The following is a 16,974-nucleotide window of genomic DNA, read 5'->3' as shown; positions in this document are numbered from 1 at the left end:
GACGCACACCCACTGATGTGCAGAGAGTGGGGCTCTGGTGCCACCAGGCTTACGGACAGGTTCATGGACCAGGTTCTTCCTTTACATAGCTCCATAGCTAAGTGGTCCAGGCATCCAGCCCCATAACAGGTCTTTTCCCTCAGCTGGATCGAGTGAAGCTTCTTTGTCAGAAGGTCTTCCAGTTGGGGGCCCATCACTGCCAACCCATGCCAACCACTCTCACCCTGGATTCTCTGGAAGAAGCTCTTCAGCTGGGTCATTTGAGGAAGCTGGGGTGGTCTGCACGATGATACGACCAGGATGCTTCTGTTTCTCTGGAGGATTTCCTGCCCTCCCCTGCAGCCTGCATCCTACGGCCATCGCTGGGTTTCTGTGCACCAGCTCCAATATTCCTCCACGCATCACCTCTCTCTATATGTTGGGGTGCGTCAGAGGGGCCTGGGGCTGATCTAGGAAAAAAAGATATGACCACAGGAAGCTGTAACACACAGCAAGCTTCATTAGGCTCTTGGACAGGGTTGCATGAGAGACAAGGTCTGTCAGCATGAGACTCTGCATAGGGACCACCATCCAGAAAGGGAAGAAGAAAGGAACTCCTCAGGAGGGGGGGGGGTCCCATTGAGGCTGCCCAGCTGCCCGGTGGGGCGTCTCTGGGTCAGAGGACTGAAGGACCGAAGCGCTTTGGGGGTCTTACAACCACAAGGCTCTCATCAATAGCCTTCAGATGTGAGGTGAGGTTTCATGGGGTATGCAAAGCAGGCAGCTTCTAAATAACTAAAACTTTACTCATTCCGGCTATTTTTAAACTGATTGGCTGTGTAAAAATTGGCGTTAGATGCCAGCAAGCTTTCAGGTAATGGGTCTCAGCTATGCTCAAGATATAAACCACTGAGGGGCCAATACCCAGAGGCCACCTTCGGATCACTCCCATAACCCCATAACTGGGTTCTGGGGTGTTCTTCTGAAGACCAGGATGAGGCCACCCTGAGTTAAGATGCTGTGGTCCCCCTAAAACGAGAATAAACGTATGACAGGGGAGAGCCTGAGTGGCGATTGGGAACCACGTTGCTCCGATGACCTCAGACCACATCCAGCCGATTCCTTACTCAGGATCACAGCCCCTGTGGAAGCTGTCTCTTCCCTGCTGGGGGGAAGTTAGCTGGCCTGCGGGCCTTAGCCGATGCCTGCTACCTACACATCGCCTCTTCATTTCCTGATGTGCCTGGAGCCAGTCTGAGGAAATGCCATCTCTTCCATTTGTCTCCACTGATTGAGGCTAGAACGTCAGGGCCGGGGAGGGTCATGTGGCCCAGTGTTTCCAGTAGTGAGCTCCAGGGAATCTAAGTCTCGGGAAGAAATCTGGGAACAAACGTTCCATGGTACCATACATTTAGAAAATGCTTCATCACCTAGTTCCCTCCTAGGGATTCCCAAGACACGATTATAAGTTCAAGGATCCAAGACTATAGAGGAGTGAGTATGTCAGGTAGAGCGTCCTTTGGGGAGACTCTTGAAGATATATCACTTGGGAGGAAGATTCAAACGGCCCTGAGGTCTTCCAAGGATTTAGGAACTCACAAGGTACTGAAATTCAGATATTAAGGGTATTTTGAGTTCATTATGGTTGCACGGCATAAAGGACAGATGAGGCAAGAGAGAGGGAGAGAGAGACAGAGAGAGAGAGAGAGAGAGAGAGGGAGGGAGAGGGAGGGAGGGAGAGAGGGAGGGAGAGAGAGAGGGAGGGAGGGAGGGAGGGAGAGAGAGAGGGAGGGAGGGAGGGAGGGAGGGAGAGAGGGAGGGAGAGAGAGAGGGAGGGAGAGAGAGAGGGAGGGAGGGAGGGAGAGGGAGGGAGGGAGGGAGGGAGGGAGAGAGGGAGGGAGGGAGGGAGGGAGGGAGGGAGAGAGGGAGGGAGGGAGGGAGGGAGGGAGGGAGGGAGGGAGGGAGGGAGGGAGGGAGAGGTTCTGAGAAATAAGCTGGTAAGACAAGGGGGTCAGTTTAATGCCCTTGGTCGAGTGAACCACAGGTTTCATCTGAACCATGTCTGACCTTGCTTTTGCTGAAGGTTGTAGGGAATCTCAGATTCAAAGTCACATACTAAACTAAAGAACTGTTGGCTTATTCAGGGTTCCTAAAGAACAACCAAAGTCCAGGCCACCCCCCGCTTTTTCTCTGAGTCTCCTGATGTATTTAAACACGAACAACATAAGGTTGCCAAACTCACGGTCCATGTAAACGCTTACATTTGACCATCAACATCGTAAGACACACATCGTATTTCATTTGTAATTCAGCGGTGTCCTACCACCTCCGTGCCTGGGTGTGTGAGTCCCATCTGGAGACAGCACAAAAGATGACGCGAGGCCTGGCCTGAGGCCCTGCTGACCCCTCCCTGGGGTGGGCCGAGTGCAAATTCCTCCACTGACACCAGAAAAGTCAGAGTCTCATCGTGACGGAGGCACGAGGCTAAGATCTGTGATTATTAATCATGAATAACCCTGTGATATGTTCCGTTGCATGCAACCTTATTTTTCCCATTTTATGTTACAAGTTGGAAACACAGACGTTAGCTGTCATTCTCCAAGATTTGCAGTCTTTCATTTTTGTCGCTGTGGAAACTGGGATGAGTCTAAGATGGTACATTTGATGGAATTTAGTGACATATGGCCCAAGTTTACACTTGGGCTCCACCATCTGCCCCCTCTGTGCCCTTGGGCACTCGGTTAGCCTTGTGGGGCTGCAGGGGTCACAGCGGTCCACCCACCCTGGGATTTTTGTAGGTATTAAATGCGAGGTTATAGCACAGCACCCGGGGAGTGCCGATCAATTATAGGGATGGTATTTTGTAACTCCCCCCTCCAACCACGCGTTGTTGACTTTTCCTCATTTCCTTAAATCATCTTCCTCAACGTTATGTTTAGTATCTACACAGCATTTCATCCGAGGACTGTACCGACTTTTGTCCAGTCCCTCCCCTATTGTTCGAGATTTAGGATGTTCATGTTTTCCTTCATTATAAAAGTGCTGAAACATATAGCTGCATTTTTTGTTTAGCACATCCACATTTCTAGAATTTTAATGTCTAGATCAGAATTCTAAGGTAATTGCCGCATGAAGCCCAGGCCTTATCACCCACGTCCCCTGGAGAGAAATTTCCTACTCTTTAACAATGAAGAGTAAAAATACTTGAAGCTTTGCCCAGTCCTGCCTTGAACCTCTGCAAAGGTTTTGACCTCGATCTGTGAACACCATTGGCTTCCGCTGAGGTTTCACGCTGGGTAAGTGGTTTGAGGAGTCGTGAGGAGGAAAACTTCTGCTCTCAAGTTCACTTGAAGTGCAACCTCGTTCCTCCAGCTCAGAGGCGCTCATGGGACAGAACCAAGCATCGTGGAGGCAACGAGTCTTCGCGGGTGTGCCCCCCCGCCCCTCCCAGGTCCCCTGTGGGATGGTCTGCGTGCACCCTTTCTTTAAAAAAAAAATTTTATTGGAGTATAGTTAACTTACAATACTGTGTTAGTTTCAGGTGTACTTTTTTTGTTTTGTTTTGCTTTCTTTGTGTTTTGCTGGTGATGAATGCCCCACAGCCTGGCGTGGTCCCGTCTGCCTGAATCAAGCATTCCCTCGGCTTTTAGTGGACTTTCCCGTCCACCTCCCTCAACAACTACCAACATCGGCATTGTCGCACCTGGTCTCCACGGGGCTTGGAAAGTCCATCCACGCCTCTCCTAGCCCATCATCCTTATGTGGCAAGATTGTCCCCTTCCCCACCTCCGGGAGCCTCTCCCCACCCAGAGCAGAAAAATGTCCCTCGGAGTAAAAGTTTTTAGGAAAGCTTCAGAGTTTTCAATCCCAGGTACAAATCCATCCAGACCCTCTCTTGCTTGAGTTGCTTCTGCATCCTGGCTCTGCCAGCTCGTGAGATGTCAGAGAAAAGACTGCCTTCCCCCCTCCGCTTGCATCTATGGAATCTGGCCTTCCTAAGCAACAGTGCATTTGGGAACAAAGAATTCTTTGTATTTTGTATCATGCCATTGGTTCCACGTGATCAGTCTGTGCTTTCTCTCTCCCACAGGTGACGGAGCTAAAGGTACAGTTTATCCCATGATACATTGTATATTTGTGTAACTTAGGGAACAGCCTTGGGCCAACCAGAGTTTGTGTCTCATAGGCTGCTTTCCACCTGCTTCTCTGTTGCTCATTGAGAATGTCTTCCAGGGACTTGGAGATGACATAGTTTCAGACACATCCAGTTCTAGCGGGATCTGCTCACGGAAGTCACACCGGCTTCGTTCCTTCCTCTCTCCTCCCCCCTCCCCTTCCTTCCTTCCCTCTGCTCTGCTTTCTTTCCCCTCCTTTGCTAGCTCTCTTAATAATAAGCTGCTCAGAAGAGTCTGGATGGGGCAGTAGCCGGCCTTTGGAGGACCCTTTCAGTCCAGCTGAGTCCGGGCCTCGCCAGGAACGCCCACGCAGGCTGCTGGCTGCCATGAAACAGGAAAGTCCTCCCTGGTCGAGTAAAACACTCCCCAGATATTGACCGAGCGCCTGGTGAGGGGCCGATGCTCCAACAACAACTTCATCCACTGGACAAATGCCCAGTTGAGACTCACCTCTGTTTTTCCTTTGGGAAATCTGCATAGTGGAAAAAAAAAATCACAGGTTTGGAAATCGGAGGAGCTGGTTGCAAGTCCCAGCCCCAGCAGGTACTCGCTGGCCCCTGGAGGAAACACTGTCAATTCTCCCAGCCTCAGTTTCCAGCTAGAAAAATGGTCATGATTCCCCTTCAGGTAAGAGACTATATGAAACCGCATTTTCGCCACCGTAAGTGCAGAAAATAAGGGCTGCCTCTCACTTTCAGAATCTGCTCGGATTCTCCTCCCCGTAGAGAACAGTGATGGTCTTCTGAAATCAAACTGTCAGCCACGTGCTAATTCCACCCGGGGCTGGCTGCACGGGACAGTGAAACTGACACCTCCAAGGCAGGGTAAGTCAGGGCACTGGAAAGGGGGACGCACAGGACTGGGGCAGTTGGTGGAGGCTTTAGGACGTTCTCTTCCTTTTTTAATGAGAAAAGAAACCTGGGTGTGTAAATGGATAAAGCGTGTCAGTATCTTTGGTGAGAAAAGGGAATTAGATTATATAACGTCTATGGAAGTGCCACGGAAAAGGTACCGATGTGCTATGAACGTCGGACACCAATAAGAGACTCCAAACAGCACTGGGTACCGAGCATGGGCTCTGCTGCCACGTGCCTGGTTTGATTGTGGCCTCTGCCATTTCTTCACGGGGTGTCTTGAGAAAATCACTCAGTGTCTTACTGTGTCTTGGTTTCCCCGTTGTAAAAAAGAGGCTGATGGGGTGCCTGTTTCCAAAGACTGCTGTAAAGATAAAATGATCTGATTCACACAAAATGTTCAGAATGATGCCGCACACGCAGGAAGCACCAGGTAAATAGGAGCTATTCTTGTTGTTATTACGTTGGTGAGTGACTTGTGGATGACTTATCCCTAGTGAGCTGAGGTAGCACAGTGCAGCCAGTCGGGACGAGCTAGTCCGATGTGTCTTCACTTTCTTTCCTCAGGGAGTTTGCCCAGTTCTCATTTTCCCTAGCTAGAAGGTGGGAGGAGATAATTTAATAATAATAATAATAATAAATGGGGTCTGGTGACTATTCGATTTATTATCATGGCAAGTAGCCCAGCGGATACTCCCCGTGGTCCTCAGGATACGTTGCTCAGCACAGATGCCTGGAGTGGGGTCCCATCTGGCTGAAGAGGGGCCTCCAGAAGCGGGGAGAGAGGTCTCGGCAGGCCTTTTCCTCGGCTGACCGTGGGGAGGCAGAGACCCTGGCCCAGGTTGGTGGGACAGCGTGTTGCGACCCACGAAGGGGCCAGCAGAGCATAGCAGTGACTGGCTCCCACGCCTCGAAGCCTCCAGAAGCATGTCAAACAGGTCACAGCCAAAGCCAGCGGGCCCTCAGGGCCTGGCTGCAGGGGGCCACGTGGGAGGAGGCACAGGGCTGGGAGAGCAGGTCCCGGATGCAGAGCTTATGCCAGGATGGCGGGCTGATGAGACTGGCTCAATCCAGCCAGAAGCAAGATGCATTCCCCACAGCCCACCCCACCCGAGCTTTCTTCCTCTGAATCCTTAGGGCTTGGGGCAGGAGCGATCTTCTCAACGTCTCCAGGCTGAGTCCTGGCCTGAGGGGCAGTGGCCTCTGTCATGCAGGCCTCAGAGTCGGATCATGGGGGCACCCAGGAAGGGGGCTGTCTGGGGAGGCCGGGAAATCATGCTTATCAGTCCCCATCAGCACCGTGGATTGTGGGAATCTCCTCTGTCTGTGTCTGTCTCACACGCATGCACACACACCCCCCCCAAATATACACACACGCCCCTGCTTTGCCTGGCAAGACTCTGAACACAGCTCGTGTAACACTGCAGCCCACACTAGGACTTACCTCGACTTGGGTTCCACAAGAGAAGGCAGCTGGAAGGAAGCCGGGGACCGCCTGACGCCCTATGACAATCTGGCTGGATGCTGGAACATCGGGGTCGTTAGAAATGACCCACACCTGAGCCCCCTCCCAGGCCGCCGCGTCCACGGCTCTGGGCCCGGGCGAGGATATTCCCAGGCTCTCGGGGGATTCTGAGGAACAGCTGAGGGTGAGATCTGAGATATGAAAAAAGGCTAAATGGTTTCACTGGGCCTGGAAAGATGCTGGCTGGGGGTAGGACGGGGGAAGGCCAGCAGGCCACCTCCTGACTGCGGAGGCCAACAGAACGCAAAGCGTCTGTGGCAGAGAGGGACGTCCCCGCATGCATGGGTGCTCCAGATGGGGGACCCTCGACATAAGGTGGGGAGAAACTGCCAGAAATCCAGGAAACTCATTCAGTGAAACCAAGTCCCCTTGTCTTGAAGCTTCCACCCAAGAGGACTTGCTAGAGATGGAGGATGCTTTCCGAGCTCGAAGGGGGACAAGTTGCAGAGAGCCCGAGGAACACCTGCTTTCATTTGTCTACCTCTCCGCAGCAGCTCTTCAATTGTCCTTCCAGCCTGTCCTGCCCCACAGGTTAGAATGTTCTCAACAGAGCTTTGCTTATTTGAATTATCTCATGAAGGTCAACATTTAATCACGACTCGATTGAAGGCCCATGGAAGACAGAGCTGAAAGAACCCATTTCTTGGAGCTGTGTTCCAGTACCCGCCCATGTGGTAGAGCACAGAGGGGTCTAGACAGACAGGGCAGGTAGCAGGGCCCTTCTGCTGTTGGGGGCTGGGACCGTGGATGTGATTTGGTTCCCTGCAGAGATGCTGTGAAGAGATGACCTGTGCAATGTCTGAGCCCCTTAAAATTATGTTGTTGATAAAGGATGGAACCTACCTGCACACACGTGTTAGACACACAGTGTATTTCATCTTTGCAGACTCCACTGGGAGGGGAGGGGGATGGGACCGAGGACTGGGGGACCTCTTTGTTCTCACACAGGCTGCCACTTGCGGTGAGAACGGGCACACCCAGAGCTCCTCTCCTGGCCGAGTCCAGGCTCTCCACACCCCCCAGGGCCTCTTGGGATCATTGTGTTTACTCTCAAATACGCAAAGCTGGGCGCTGTCTCTTTAAATAGTAGAGGCTGAGAGGCTCTCAGGCCACCATGACATATCCCAGCATTGGACCAGCCCCTGAATAAACTGGGTGGACGCCCGGTCTGGCTTCAGTTACAGGGAGCACCACCAGGGCACATCTCGAGAAGCCTGGCTGGAAGCAGCGGGGCTAGATCTGCCAGCTGCCGGTCTTTCCACCGCCCTGTTCCGGGGGGGCCTCGCCTGGGCATCCGTCACGTTTGACTGCAAAGAAAGCCGCGGGGAGGAAGGGGTTACACCGTTTGGCCTGGTGAGTTGTCTTGGCAAACTCTGCCTCTGGATGGTGTGTGCTTATGCTTTGCAGAGAGCTGCCCAGCCCCGCGTCCTGCCAACCACAAATGGAAAGCGTTGCAGGGGAGGTGGCACGTGTGTGTTGGAATCCACCGGAGAGTCAGAGGATTTCTAAAATCCTTGGTTAAGAGCTGGATGTATACTCTGGCTGGGGAGGGGAGAAGGACCCTCTGGGAGCATCTAGAAACCTCAGTGTACCCAGAGTGGAAGGGAGAAAGGGGACCAGATGCGCCTTCCCTGATGGGAAATAGCTCTGCACACACAGCTGGCAGGTGGCCTTGGATTGGTAGGCAGGTTAGGGAGAAACCTAACCTCTGCTCCACCTGTAGCGGAGCCCTGGCTGGGCTCTGGGTGTGGCCGAGCTGGTGACACCAGCCACACTGGGTGGTATCCTGTCTTCCACCCCTCGGGGCTGAGTAGGCAGGACGCAGGCGAGGGGCAGTGAGGTGACCGCCAGGGACGGGTGGGTTCAGGTGTCCCACAGTGCGGTGTGACCTGGTTATTGATAAAAACATTGGATTCAAAAGAAAGGAAGAGATGAGCTATATCTGACCACGTGTGCACTTTTCTAAATGTATGTACTTCATTTAAAAGTTTAGTTGGAACAAAAGAAAGGAAGGGAAAGAAACTCCTGAGTTAAATATGCTAATATTTATAAAGTGCTTAGAATAGTCCCGGGTACCTGGTGACCATGTGAACATTGGTTAGATAAATAAAAATGTCTGAATGGCATATGAAGAAGGGCAATAATTCCCAGGGCAAACCCGGCCTAGACCATGACCCAGGAGGCGAGAGGTCACTCCCATTGGTAGGTAGAAGGTAGTCCTTCTACCTACATATGTGCTTTCAATCTATGGGATTGATAAGCAATTTTAGTTTAGGGGGTCAGGCTTTCCTTAAAAGGTTGTTGTGAGGATTAAATGTGAAATAATAATTAATAATTATAATAATAGTGACAATTTACTGGGTACTGATCCTTTATTCTTTTCCAGACGCTATGCTAATTGCTTCACACACTCTTTTAATCAACACCATAACCCTTTAAAATGGCCATTCTCAGTCCTGTTTCCAGATGAGAAAACCGAAGCACCCCAAACTTCAGCTAACTGCCCAAATCCACAACCCTGAGTAAGCAGGGTAATCGGGTTCGTCTAAACCCAGTGGCAACGTGCCTAACCATTGGACCACACCACCTCTCACAGAGTGTGTCATGCGCACTGAGCGAAAACTTTACAAGGAGTCTTCTTTTTAATCTAAGGATTTTTGAAAGCCCATTGTTGGAAGATTTTTTTCAAATTATTTTTACCTGAAGAATGTACAATTAGCTACAATAAGCAGCTACTTTCATATAGTAAAATAAGTAGCATGGGAGTATTTGACTCGTTCAGAGCGATGATGTTTTGTGACACAAACGCTGGCAGGTGTAGGTGTCTTGTGTACGACCTGCTGCATTAGCCGGCAGACGTTTAATACCCACCTTCCGGCTCCGGGTTCCTGCCTCAAGGCTGGACCCCCAGAGCGTCTTGTTGGGGCGCGCCTGTCGTGCGCCCGGAAGGGCTATCCTCTCTCCCCGTGACGCTGGGCGGACCCCGTTCAGGCGGCTGTGAATCAGCTGATTTCCCTGGCTGCGCTTCCCCCACCTCAAATGGCCAACTCCCCACCCTGTGGCCGGGGACGCGAGCCGAGGCCGGGCGCCAAGCCAGGCAAACTCGCCTGGAGCGTTCCGGGTTGTGGTCTGGATTTCCCCAGCGACCCCAGGGCGCGCTGTCCTGCAGTGGGCAGGCCTCTTCCTCCTCCCCCAACCCTCACCCGAGCAGACCCGCTAGATCGGTCCCGGGAATCCGAGGCACCCGGCGCTGATCGCGCAGGCGGGCTTGGCGCGGGTGCGCCCCGCTAGGACTGTAGGGCAGGCCAGGGACGCCAGGACCCGAGGGAAGGGAGGTCTGCCAGCGCTTAAGTGCCATCTCCCCCTATCCGTGGCAGGGGCATCCAGGCTGGCTCTCCCCGCGGGCGCGGTCCGACTGCGTGCGCCCCAGAGCCCCGCGCTGGTCACCCACGGAGGCGACCTCTGGCGGGCTTTCCCACGTGGGCAGAAGGGCCAGTATATCGGTCAACTCTTGGTCTCCGTGACCTCCGCGGAGCCAGGGAAGCGGAGGTGAGAAAGCTCGCTGCCTCCTAGTTTCGAGGACAAGCCACCGCTGTTTTGGAGTCATCGACTTTCTCCTGGGGCGCAGTGAAGGCCGAGGAACTGGCTCCTGCCCTGCCTCCCTCCTCACTGCCCTCTCCCCTCCCCGGGTCCCGCCCCCCTGCACACGCTGACCCGGGGACACACCCTACTGCAGCGACGCAGACAGGGCGTTGTTCCCGTTAAAGGGGAACGCCGGGATCCTCCCTCCGGCCCCTAGCTCGGCGCACGCAGCCCCGCAGAGCAGCTGTCTTTCCGGACGCCAGCCGCCGAGCGGACGCACGCGGTCTGTGCCCGAGGCCACTCTGAGGATCTCCGAGGATCGGGGACAGCTATCCCTTTGGGCTGTAAGTGCTTTTGGCAGGGAAAGTGGAGGAGATGGAAGAGGAACGTGGGCATCTTTCGTAGACGGTGACAGAACGCGCGGAGCAGGGGGCCTCGGGCTGGCGCGGTCCCCGATCGCGGGTAGACCACCGCCTGTCTCGCGTCCTTCCTACGGGGCTTGTAGGGACCCATTGCGGGGTGCCTGGTGGTCTGTAAACCGCCGGGGACGCGGGTGCTGGTGTCCGGGTATGGGGCAGGGGCGGAGCACTTTTCGCCTCGCTGGACTCACTGGCAAAGCGGTCCCTGCGGTGGACATCTCCGGGGTACAGGACCCCCGTGCCCCCCACCCCCACCCCCTGCCCTCGGCATTAGGAGTCACTGGATTTAATTTAAACCTTCTGGGAGACATCAGAAAATCGTGCTTATTTCCTCTTGCACATTCCAGAGTTTCACTGAACGTGTTGCTTACGGGGAGGAACGGAGAGGTTTGCGATTGGGTATTTTAAAAACCGAGTTATTGAAACGATGTCTCTGGCCCAAGATTCTGTCCTGAAGTAGCCCCCCAAACGCAGCTCATCTTCGGAGACGTGCAAATCCTCCCACAGGTCGGCGGATCTCAGTCCCTAAGGTCTGCAAAATGTGGGGCTAGGACCACGCCGTGGCGGAGAGAAGATGTCCTGCCGGCTCCGTCCGGCTGCGCTTCTCCTGGGACCCAACCCATTCCCTCCGCCTCTCCTTCCCACCGGACACTGGCTCCCCTCCATCCAGGCTCCTGGGCCCCTGTCCCGGGAGCGCAACGGCCCGGCGCGCAGGGCTGCCGGGGGAAGCGCGCGCGGTGGGCAGGAGGCGCCGGCCCCAGCAGTTCTCTCCGGCCGTTCTTTCCTCTCAGCTCTATCCAGCTCTGCGCCTTCTCTCCGGGGCCGCTGGTGTCGATGCCAAGCTGTGCTGGGGCCGGGACGGCTCCCCTGCGCGGGAGGAACTGGGTGGAAACTTGGGAGCCTAGCGGAATGCGGAGCGCCCTGGGGTCTGGGAACCCGGCTTCCCGCCGCGCGCTCTCCCTCCCAGCTCGCCGCTGGTGTCCCCGGGCCTCTCGCAGAAATCTGGGCCCCTTCCGCTCACCCCCAGCTCCACCCCACGGGGGAACACGACCTCTCGCCCTCCGCCCCCCTTCTCCTCGTTGGGCTGCCCCCGGAACCCCCAGGTGGGTGGAGGCGCGCTGCGGCCTCTGCTTGGCACTCTGGAAAAACCTCGCTTCCCGGGGTGACTTCGACGTGCGTCGTGCGTACCACTTGTTTTGTTCCAAAAGCAGAAGATGTTCGGTCGCAGGCGGGCTCGACGGACTGTGGGGCGGGGATGCCGCGGTCGGCTGCTGCCCTCTCTCGGCGGTCGCCGGGCGGGGTGGGCGGGCGGGCGCGGCGCCAGGCCCGGGCCTTCCGAGCGCAGGACCCTCCCTCCGCGTCCCTCCCTCCCTTCTTTCCTCCCTCCTTCCTTTCCTCCCTCGCTCGCTCGGTCAGGCCGGTTCGCTCGGCCTCACGTCCAGTTCGGCCCTCTCTCCGGCCAGGCAGAGACTCCGCTGAGCAGAACTCGCCGCCAGAATGCTTCTCCTGCTGCTGGGTATCATCGTCCTCCACGTCGCGGTGCTTGTGCTGCTGTTCGTCTCCACGATCGTCAGCGTGAGTCTCCGGCGGGCAGCGGGCGGGCGGCGGGCGGGAGGGGCGCCCGGGGCTCACCCCGAGCTCGGCCTCCGGATGGCGGTTCCAACTGTGTCCCCTCCAGTTTGCAGACAAAGCGTCTCAGACATCCCAGGGCCCTTTGCAGTTTCTGGCAATCCGCGCCTTTTCAAAAGTAGTTTTGCGAAAACCAGAGCAGATTCAGCGGGAGGAAGGAAGCGAGCGCGGGGCTAGGTGAAGCCACGCAGGCCTCTCTTTAAGCCAGAGAATTTAGGTACAGATCCAGGGGTTCCCCCCCCCAACCCCGGCCCTTCATTTGATAAGCTTGTGTAGCATTTTCCTTAATGCAGGGTCGTTGAGGAAGGAAGTGGAGTATTTAGGAAGGTTTGTTTTTTCTCCAAATGGCATCCGTCAGATGGGCGGTTTAGTTCATAAAACAGCCTTTAGGACTTGAAATTGGAAAGTTCAAACTGGCTTTTCCCTAAGAGTTCACAGCCCCAGGTCTGCTTTGCGCTGTGGACGTGGTACCTTCTTAGAAAAGCCTCCTCCAGTACAAACAGGTCACTGGGATAACTTGTGTTGCAAAACCATCAGACGTCAAGCTCATTAGCTTTTAAACTTATTTTCTTGAAGCTAAGCCCAGACTCGGGCAGTTATGCGACCGTGGCCTTAACTTCTGTATATACAGCAAGTCCCAGGCGTGATGTTCTGGCCTGGTTCAAAGGTTGAGAAATAATTATGTTGGGGATTGGTGAGTTGGTCCATCGTTTACCAGCATCCTGCCAACATCTTAAGTGTGCCTTATGGCGATCTTGTCAGGTTGATAGGAATTGTAAGTAAGGAAATGGGCTCAGAGTGGCTGCGGCTTTGGGAATGATACCCGGGAGATGGGGGGTGGGGGGAGCTTGGATGCAGGTGTCCTGGGTTGAGTCCACGGCTCCTTCTACTACAGCACACACCTCGGCGCAGAGCAACTTATGTGTGTGTGTGTGTAGTACTTTTACACTTACAGAGTGCTTTTCACTAGCAAAGCCCCGGCCCTCCCCTCTGGCTGTCTGGGCCAGACCACCACATCTCCCCTTTCTCAAGCACGACCCTGGACTCTGGCTAGGCAGCCCCGGGGCAGGGCAGGGGCAGGCCCCGTAGACAGGTTGAGGAGGTTGCTCTTTGCCTACCCTTGGTCTTCTCCCTCCCCCTTTCCGTCACTCCTCACGGACTCCCCTGATTTACCACGTCTGGTTCTCTCCAGCAATGGATGGTGGGCAATGGACACGCGACCGACCTCTGGCAAAACTGTAGCACCTCTTCACTGGGCAACGTCCAACACTGTTTCACATCGTCAGCAAACGGTGAGAATGGTTTTTTGCTCCACAGGTTCGTCCTGATCTGTCCGCGGCATGTTTCTCTGTCCAGACCTGGAAGCACTTGTTCTTGGAAGACATAAGCTAGAGAGTTGTTGCCAGGGTGGGGTGGGACATGGCCAAGACGTCCCAAGACAAAAGGGGAGGGGCGGTCGCTTCACTGGCTACACTGAGATCCTGGGGAGTCTTTGTGCGTTCTCCCTACCTACAGAGAAGCCCTAGAGCACCCCACCCCCTGCTTCCCATCACTTGTGTAAGGCTTCTTGTGAACCAAGAAATGTGGACACACATAAGCAGTGATGATGCAAAACCTTAGGCAGACCCCACTGGGAGTTTCAGTCCAGTTAGCGTCTTTGGTTTGGTGGCAGGATATCCAGGAATGTCCTGTGTCTTCCTGGTGCAGTGATGGGGGGGCTGTCCTGAGGATAGACGGGCCAGCTTTTGGTCTCCAGTTATAGGATTTCCTCTCTGCATCTTGGGCCTCAGGGGTACCATTTAGCATCATAGCTGTTGAGCGATTCCTCGTTGCAAGATGGGGCATTGACGCTATTTGCACAACCCCAAGCTTAGCCCGGGAGTATTTCTGCTCTGTCCTTAGCATCTTTTCTGTGAGATATTGGAAACCAGGCTTTCCTGGGTTCAGGTTAAGGGGTTAATTGGCCATGGAAGCACTCACCAGCTACTTCCAGTGCCCAGAGGGAAGGAGGGCTCAGTGGGGACCTGGTGTCTTTGGATGTGGAGAGGCAGAGAGAAACAGGATGCATTCTTTTTGGTGACTGGGAGGTGTCTGGTGGCAGCGTGGACCCTGGCAGGGGCCACAGTGCCCGGCATTGAGGACACGGTGGGCCAGGCTCTGCATGGTCTCGTGTTCCAAAGGACATGTCCTTAGCCTGGAGAGGGAAGTACCTATAGATGTGACAGAACTTTCCTGACATCTTGGGTTTAAAGACCAGCAAAGTACACGTTTTGATGAGGCTGCAGCTGCCCCGAGATCAAGTATTTCTGTTGAAGATGTTACGCTCAGTGAGAGAAACCAGTTCAGACGCAGCTCAACAAAGCAGGAAGGGCAGTGGCCCTTCGTTCTGTATGTGCACGGTCCAATTTCTTTGCGGGACTTTTCCCCTCAGGGCTCTGCACCCAGCAGTACTCAAGCTGTCCCTGAAGTATCACCAACGAAATATCTCCAACCTCAGTATAAAGAGAAACTGCTCGAACTACTGTAGTTTATATGGGGAGGATAGGCAAGGACTAGAAGACCCTGCTTTATGTTTCCACTTTCCTGGGGGAAGAAAAGAAAAGACACCAGTCTTTGTAGAAGGGAGCAGTCCTTAAACTTTTCTCGGAGTCTGTGAAGGATATTGAATTCAAACCACCCTAGAGGTTGCATTGTGAGTTGGCAATCAAATAACTGAAACACTCGGAGCGTCTGCGCATGTGGCCACAGCACTGCTTGGCCCCAAAGCCACAGCATCCGGTCTCCGGGGCAGGGTTTGGCTGGAGTTCCTTGAAGCTCAGGATGGGAGGCTCCCTGCTCGCTACTGACACCTGGTGGCCACGAGTGGTGACTCCGCCCACAAGGGCCGGCTTTCCCTGAGACCCCCCCGAGGTGTCCACCTGGACATTGCCCAACTGGCATTTGGCCACGTGGGGTTGGCAGGGGTTTCTCGACTCAGTCCCGGAAGGAGCAGTTTTGGCAGGCATACTCCAACCCGGCTGGGTTTCAAGAGGGATGAGTCGGCAGAGGCGCAGTGATCTAAATTGTCCGACCTGCTGGACCGTGATGTTTGCCTGCTGCGGACCTGCCTCCTGCATCTTCTGCGGTCGGGAGTGGCTGCTGTTCCGCCCTCGCAGCAGCTCTCAAAGAGGCACCAGCGTTATTCCTATCGCTCAGCTGGCTCTTTGTGTACAAGCTCACCTTCCTGGGTTCGTTGACAGTGACTTTGGGGTGTGCATCGCGGGTCTTTATACAAATCCGCGTGGTTGCTTCCCTGGGCGGGGGGGGGGGGGGGGGGGGGTCCCAGATCGTGCTTCTCCTCCGCATCCGCCTTCTCGGCTCTCCCAGTAAGGGCGTTCTGAGGAACTCTGGACAAGCCGGGTTTGTTTGCACTTGGGCTGATGCTAAGTCAGAACTTCCCATTTAAGCTTCCCCAGTGGTCGCTATCTCTGTTCTCATCTTCTGATGGGTCAGTTTGTGTTACAACCTCAGCTCTGATGGGGGTGAAGCCTCTGGGACTCCTTTGCCTTTTCGATTGGGTTTAACCATTTCTGGGCCAAACAAGAGGTGAAAAAAATACAGAATTAAAAACAATTAGACTGCCTTTACAGATGAACTCTGCTAGTTGTAAACCAGTCACCTTGGTCCGTATTTGCTCTTAGAATGTTTCAAACATACTTTTTATTTTAGTAACTGAAAGTAATTCGTTACAGATACCAATTTGTGAAGAATATGTTGCAAGCATGTTATGTGAAAACGCGTTGGTTTACGAGACTTGCTATTTCTGCTGAAGGGGCTTGTTTTTGCACGTGCGGGGCTGGGGCCGTGCACCTCTGCAGGGCGTCATTCCCTTGTTTTTCTTATACGGATGGTGGTTGTGCCACATTAACTGCACAACAGTCAAACGTCTATGTTATACGGTTGGAAGGAAACAGATTAGATTTTTTTCCCTCAGACTCTTTCTTGATATTAGAGTAGTTTTAGATTCCTCACTAAATGCCCTCAATTCTGTCTGCTTTTCCATTTTCTAAATGTATTTACACACCCTCTGGCCCCATCCTGATCCTGTCTGCAGGTAGAGGTGAAGGAGGCTTAGTGGGGGAATATTTATCATGACTTTGTTTTGAATGCCTTTCGGCCTGAGGGATATAAGGACTTGGAGAATGTGCACGTTGGCCTTGACAGTCCTGAGCTCTGTGCAGGGGGATGAATCACTGTGCAGGCAGCATAGGCCAGATACCCAAGGAGTGGGGACAGGCGGGCAGCGCCAGAGTTCAGGGGAGGAAGTGGAAGGCAGGTCTCATGTGGGAGGGGGGATTTGATCCATCCTCCAAAGGATGGGCAGGATTTAAATAAATGCAGGCAAGGAGGAGGCGATTCCCTACTGAGGCAATGATGACCTAAAGCAAGGGGAAGGCAATGGAAGGACACATTAGACCGGTTGGCTAGCGTTCCGAATGGGATTAAGATTGACTGCATAAAACAGTACATCTTTAGATGGTAGTGGCCTAAATAAGATAGTTTATTTCTCTCTCTTTCAAAAGAAGTGTGGAAGTAGGCAGCCTGAGATAGGTATGGCTGTTCCAGGAAATTGTCAGAGCCCCAGGCACTTTCTAGCTTATTACTTTGCCATCTCTCAGATTTGGACCTCATGGACCAAAAGGCTGCTAGAGCACCAGCCATTTCTCTACCCTTCAAGCAAGGGTATAGAAAGGAGGAGGAGAAGAATGTGTCCCCCTCCCGTTTAATGAAACGTCCCCGGATAGACCACACACTTCTGCTTTTATCTTTTC

General features: G+C 53.9%; 1 protein-coding gene across 2 annotated transcripts in view; it reads left to right on the top strand.

Annotated features, from left to right (window-relative positions):
• The first annotated feature begins 7,696 nt into the window (after positions 1-7,696).
• The window catches only part of PMP22 (peripheral myelin protein 22), a 28,759-nt gene continuing 19,481 nt past the window's right edge, over positions 7,697-16,974 (top strand). The window contains exons 1-4 of one of the 2 annotated variants that reach the window (XM_049701759.1): positions 7,697-7,886; positions 10,301-10,459; positions 11,998-12,109; positions 13,356-13,455. In XM_049701759.1, coding sequence (XP_049557716.1) covers positions 12,032-12,109; positions 13,356-13,455 — 178 coding nt within the window. In that variant the 5' untranslated portion in view covers positions 7,697-7,886; positions 10,301-10,459; positions 11,998-12,031. The remainder of the gene's footprint in view (positions 7,887-10,300; positions 10,460-11,997; positions 12,110-13,355; positions 13,456-16,974) is intronic. The other variant, XM_004266822.4, reaches the window with a different exon arrangement.

The sequence above is a fragment of the Orcinus orca genome, chromosome 19 (genome assembly GCF_937001465.1).
Source record: "Orcinus orca chromosome 19, mOrcOrc1.1, whole genome shotgun sequence".
In the NCBI taxonomy this organism is placed as follows: Eukaryota; Metazoa; Chordata; class Mammalia; order Artiodactyla; family Delphinidae; genus Orcinus; species Orcinus orca.
Note: the sequence above shows the minus strand (reverse complement) of the source record. Positions and strands in the feature narration are given on the sequence as shown.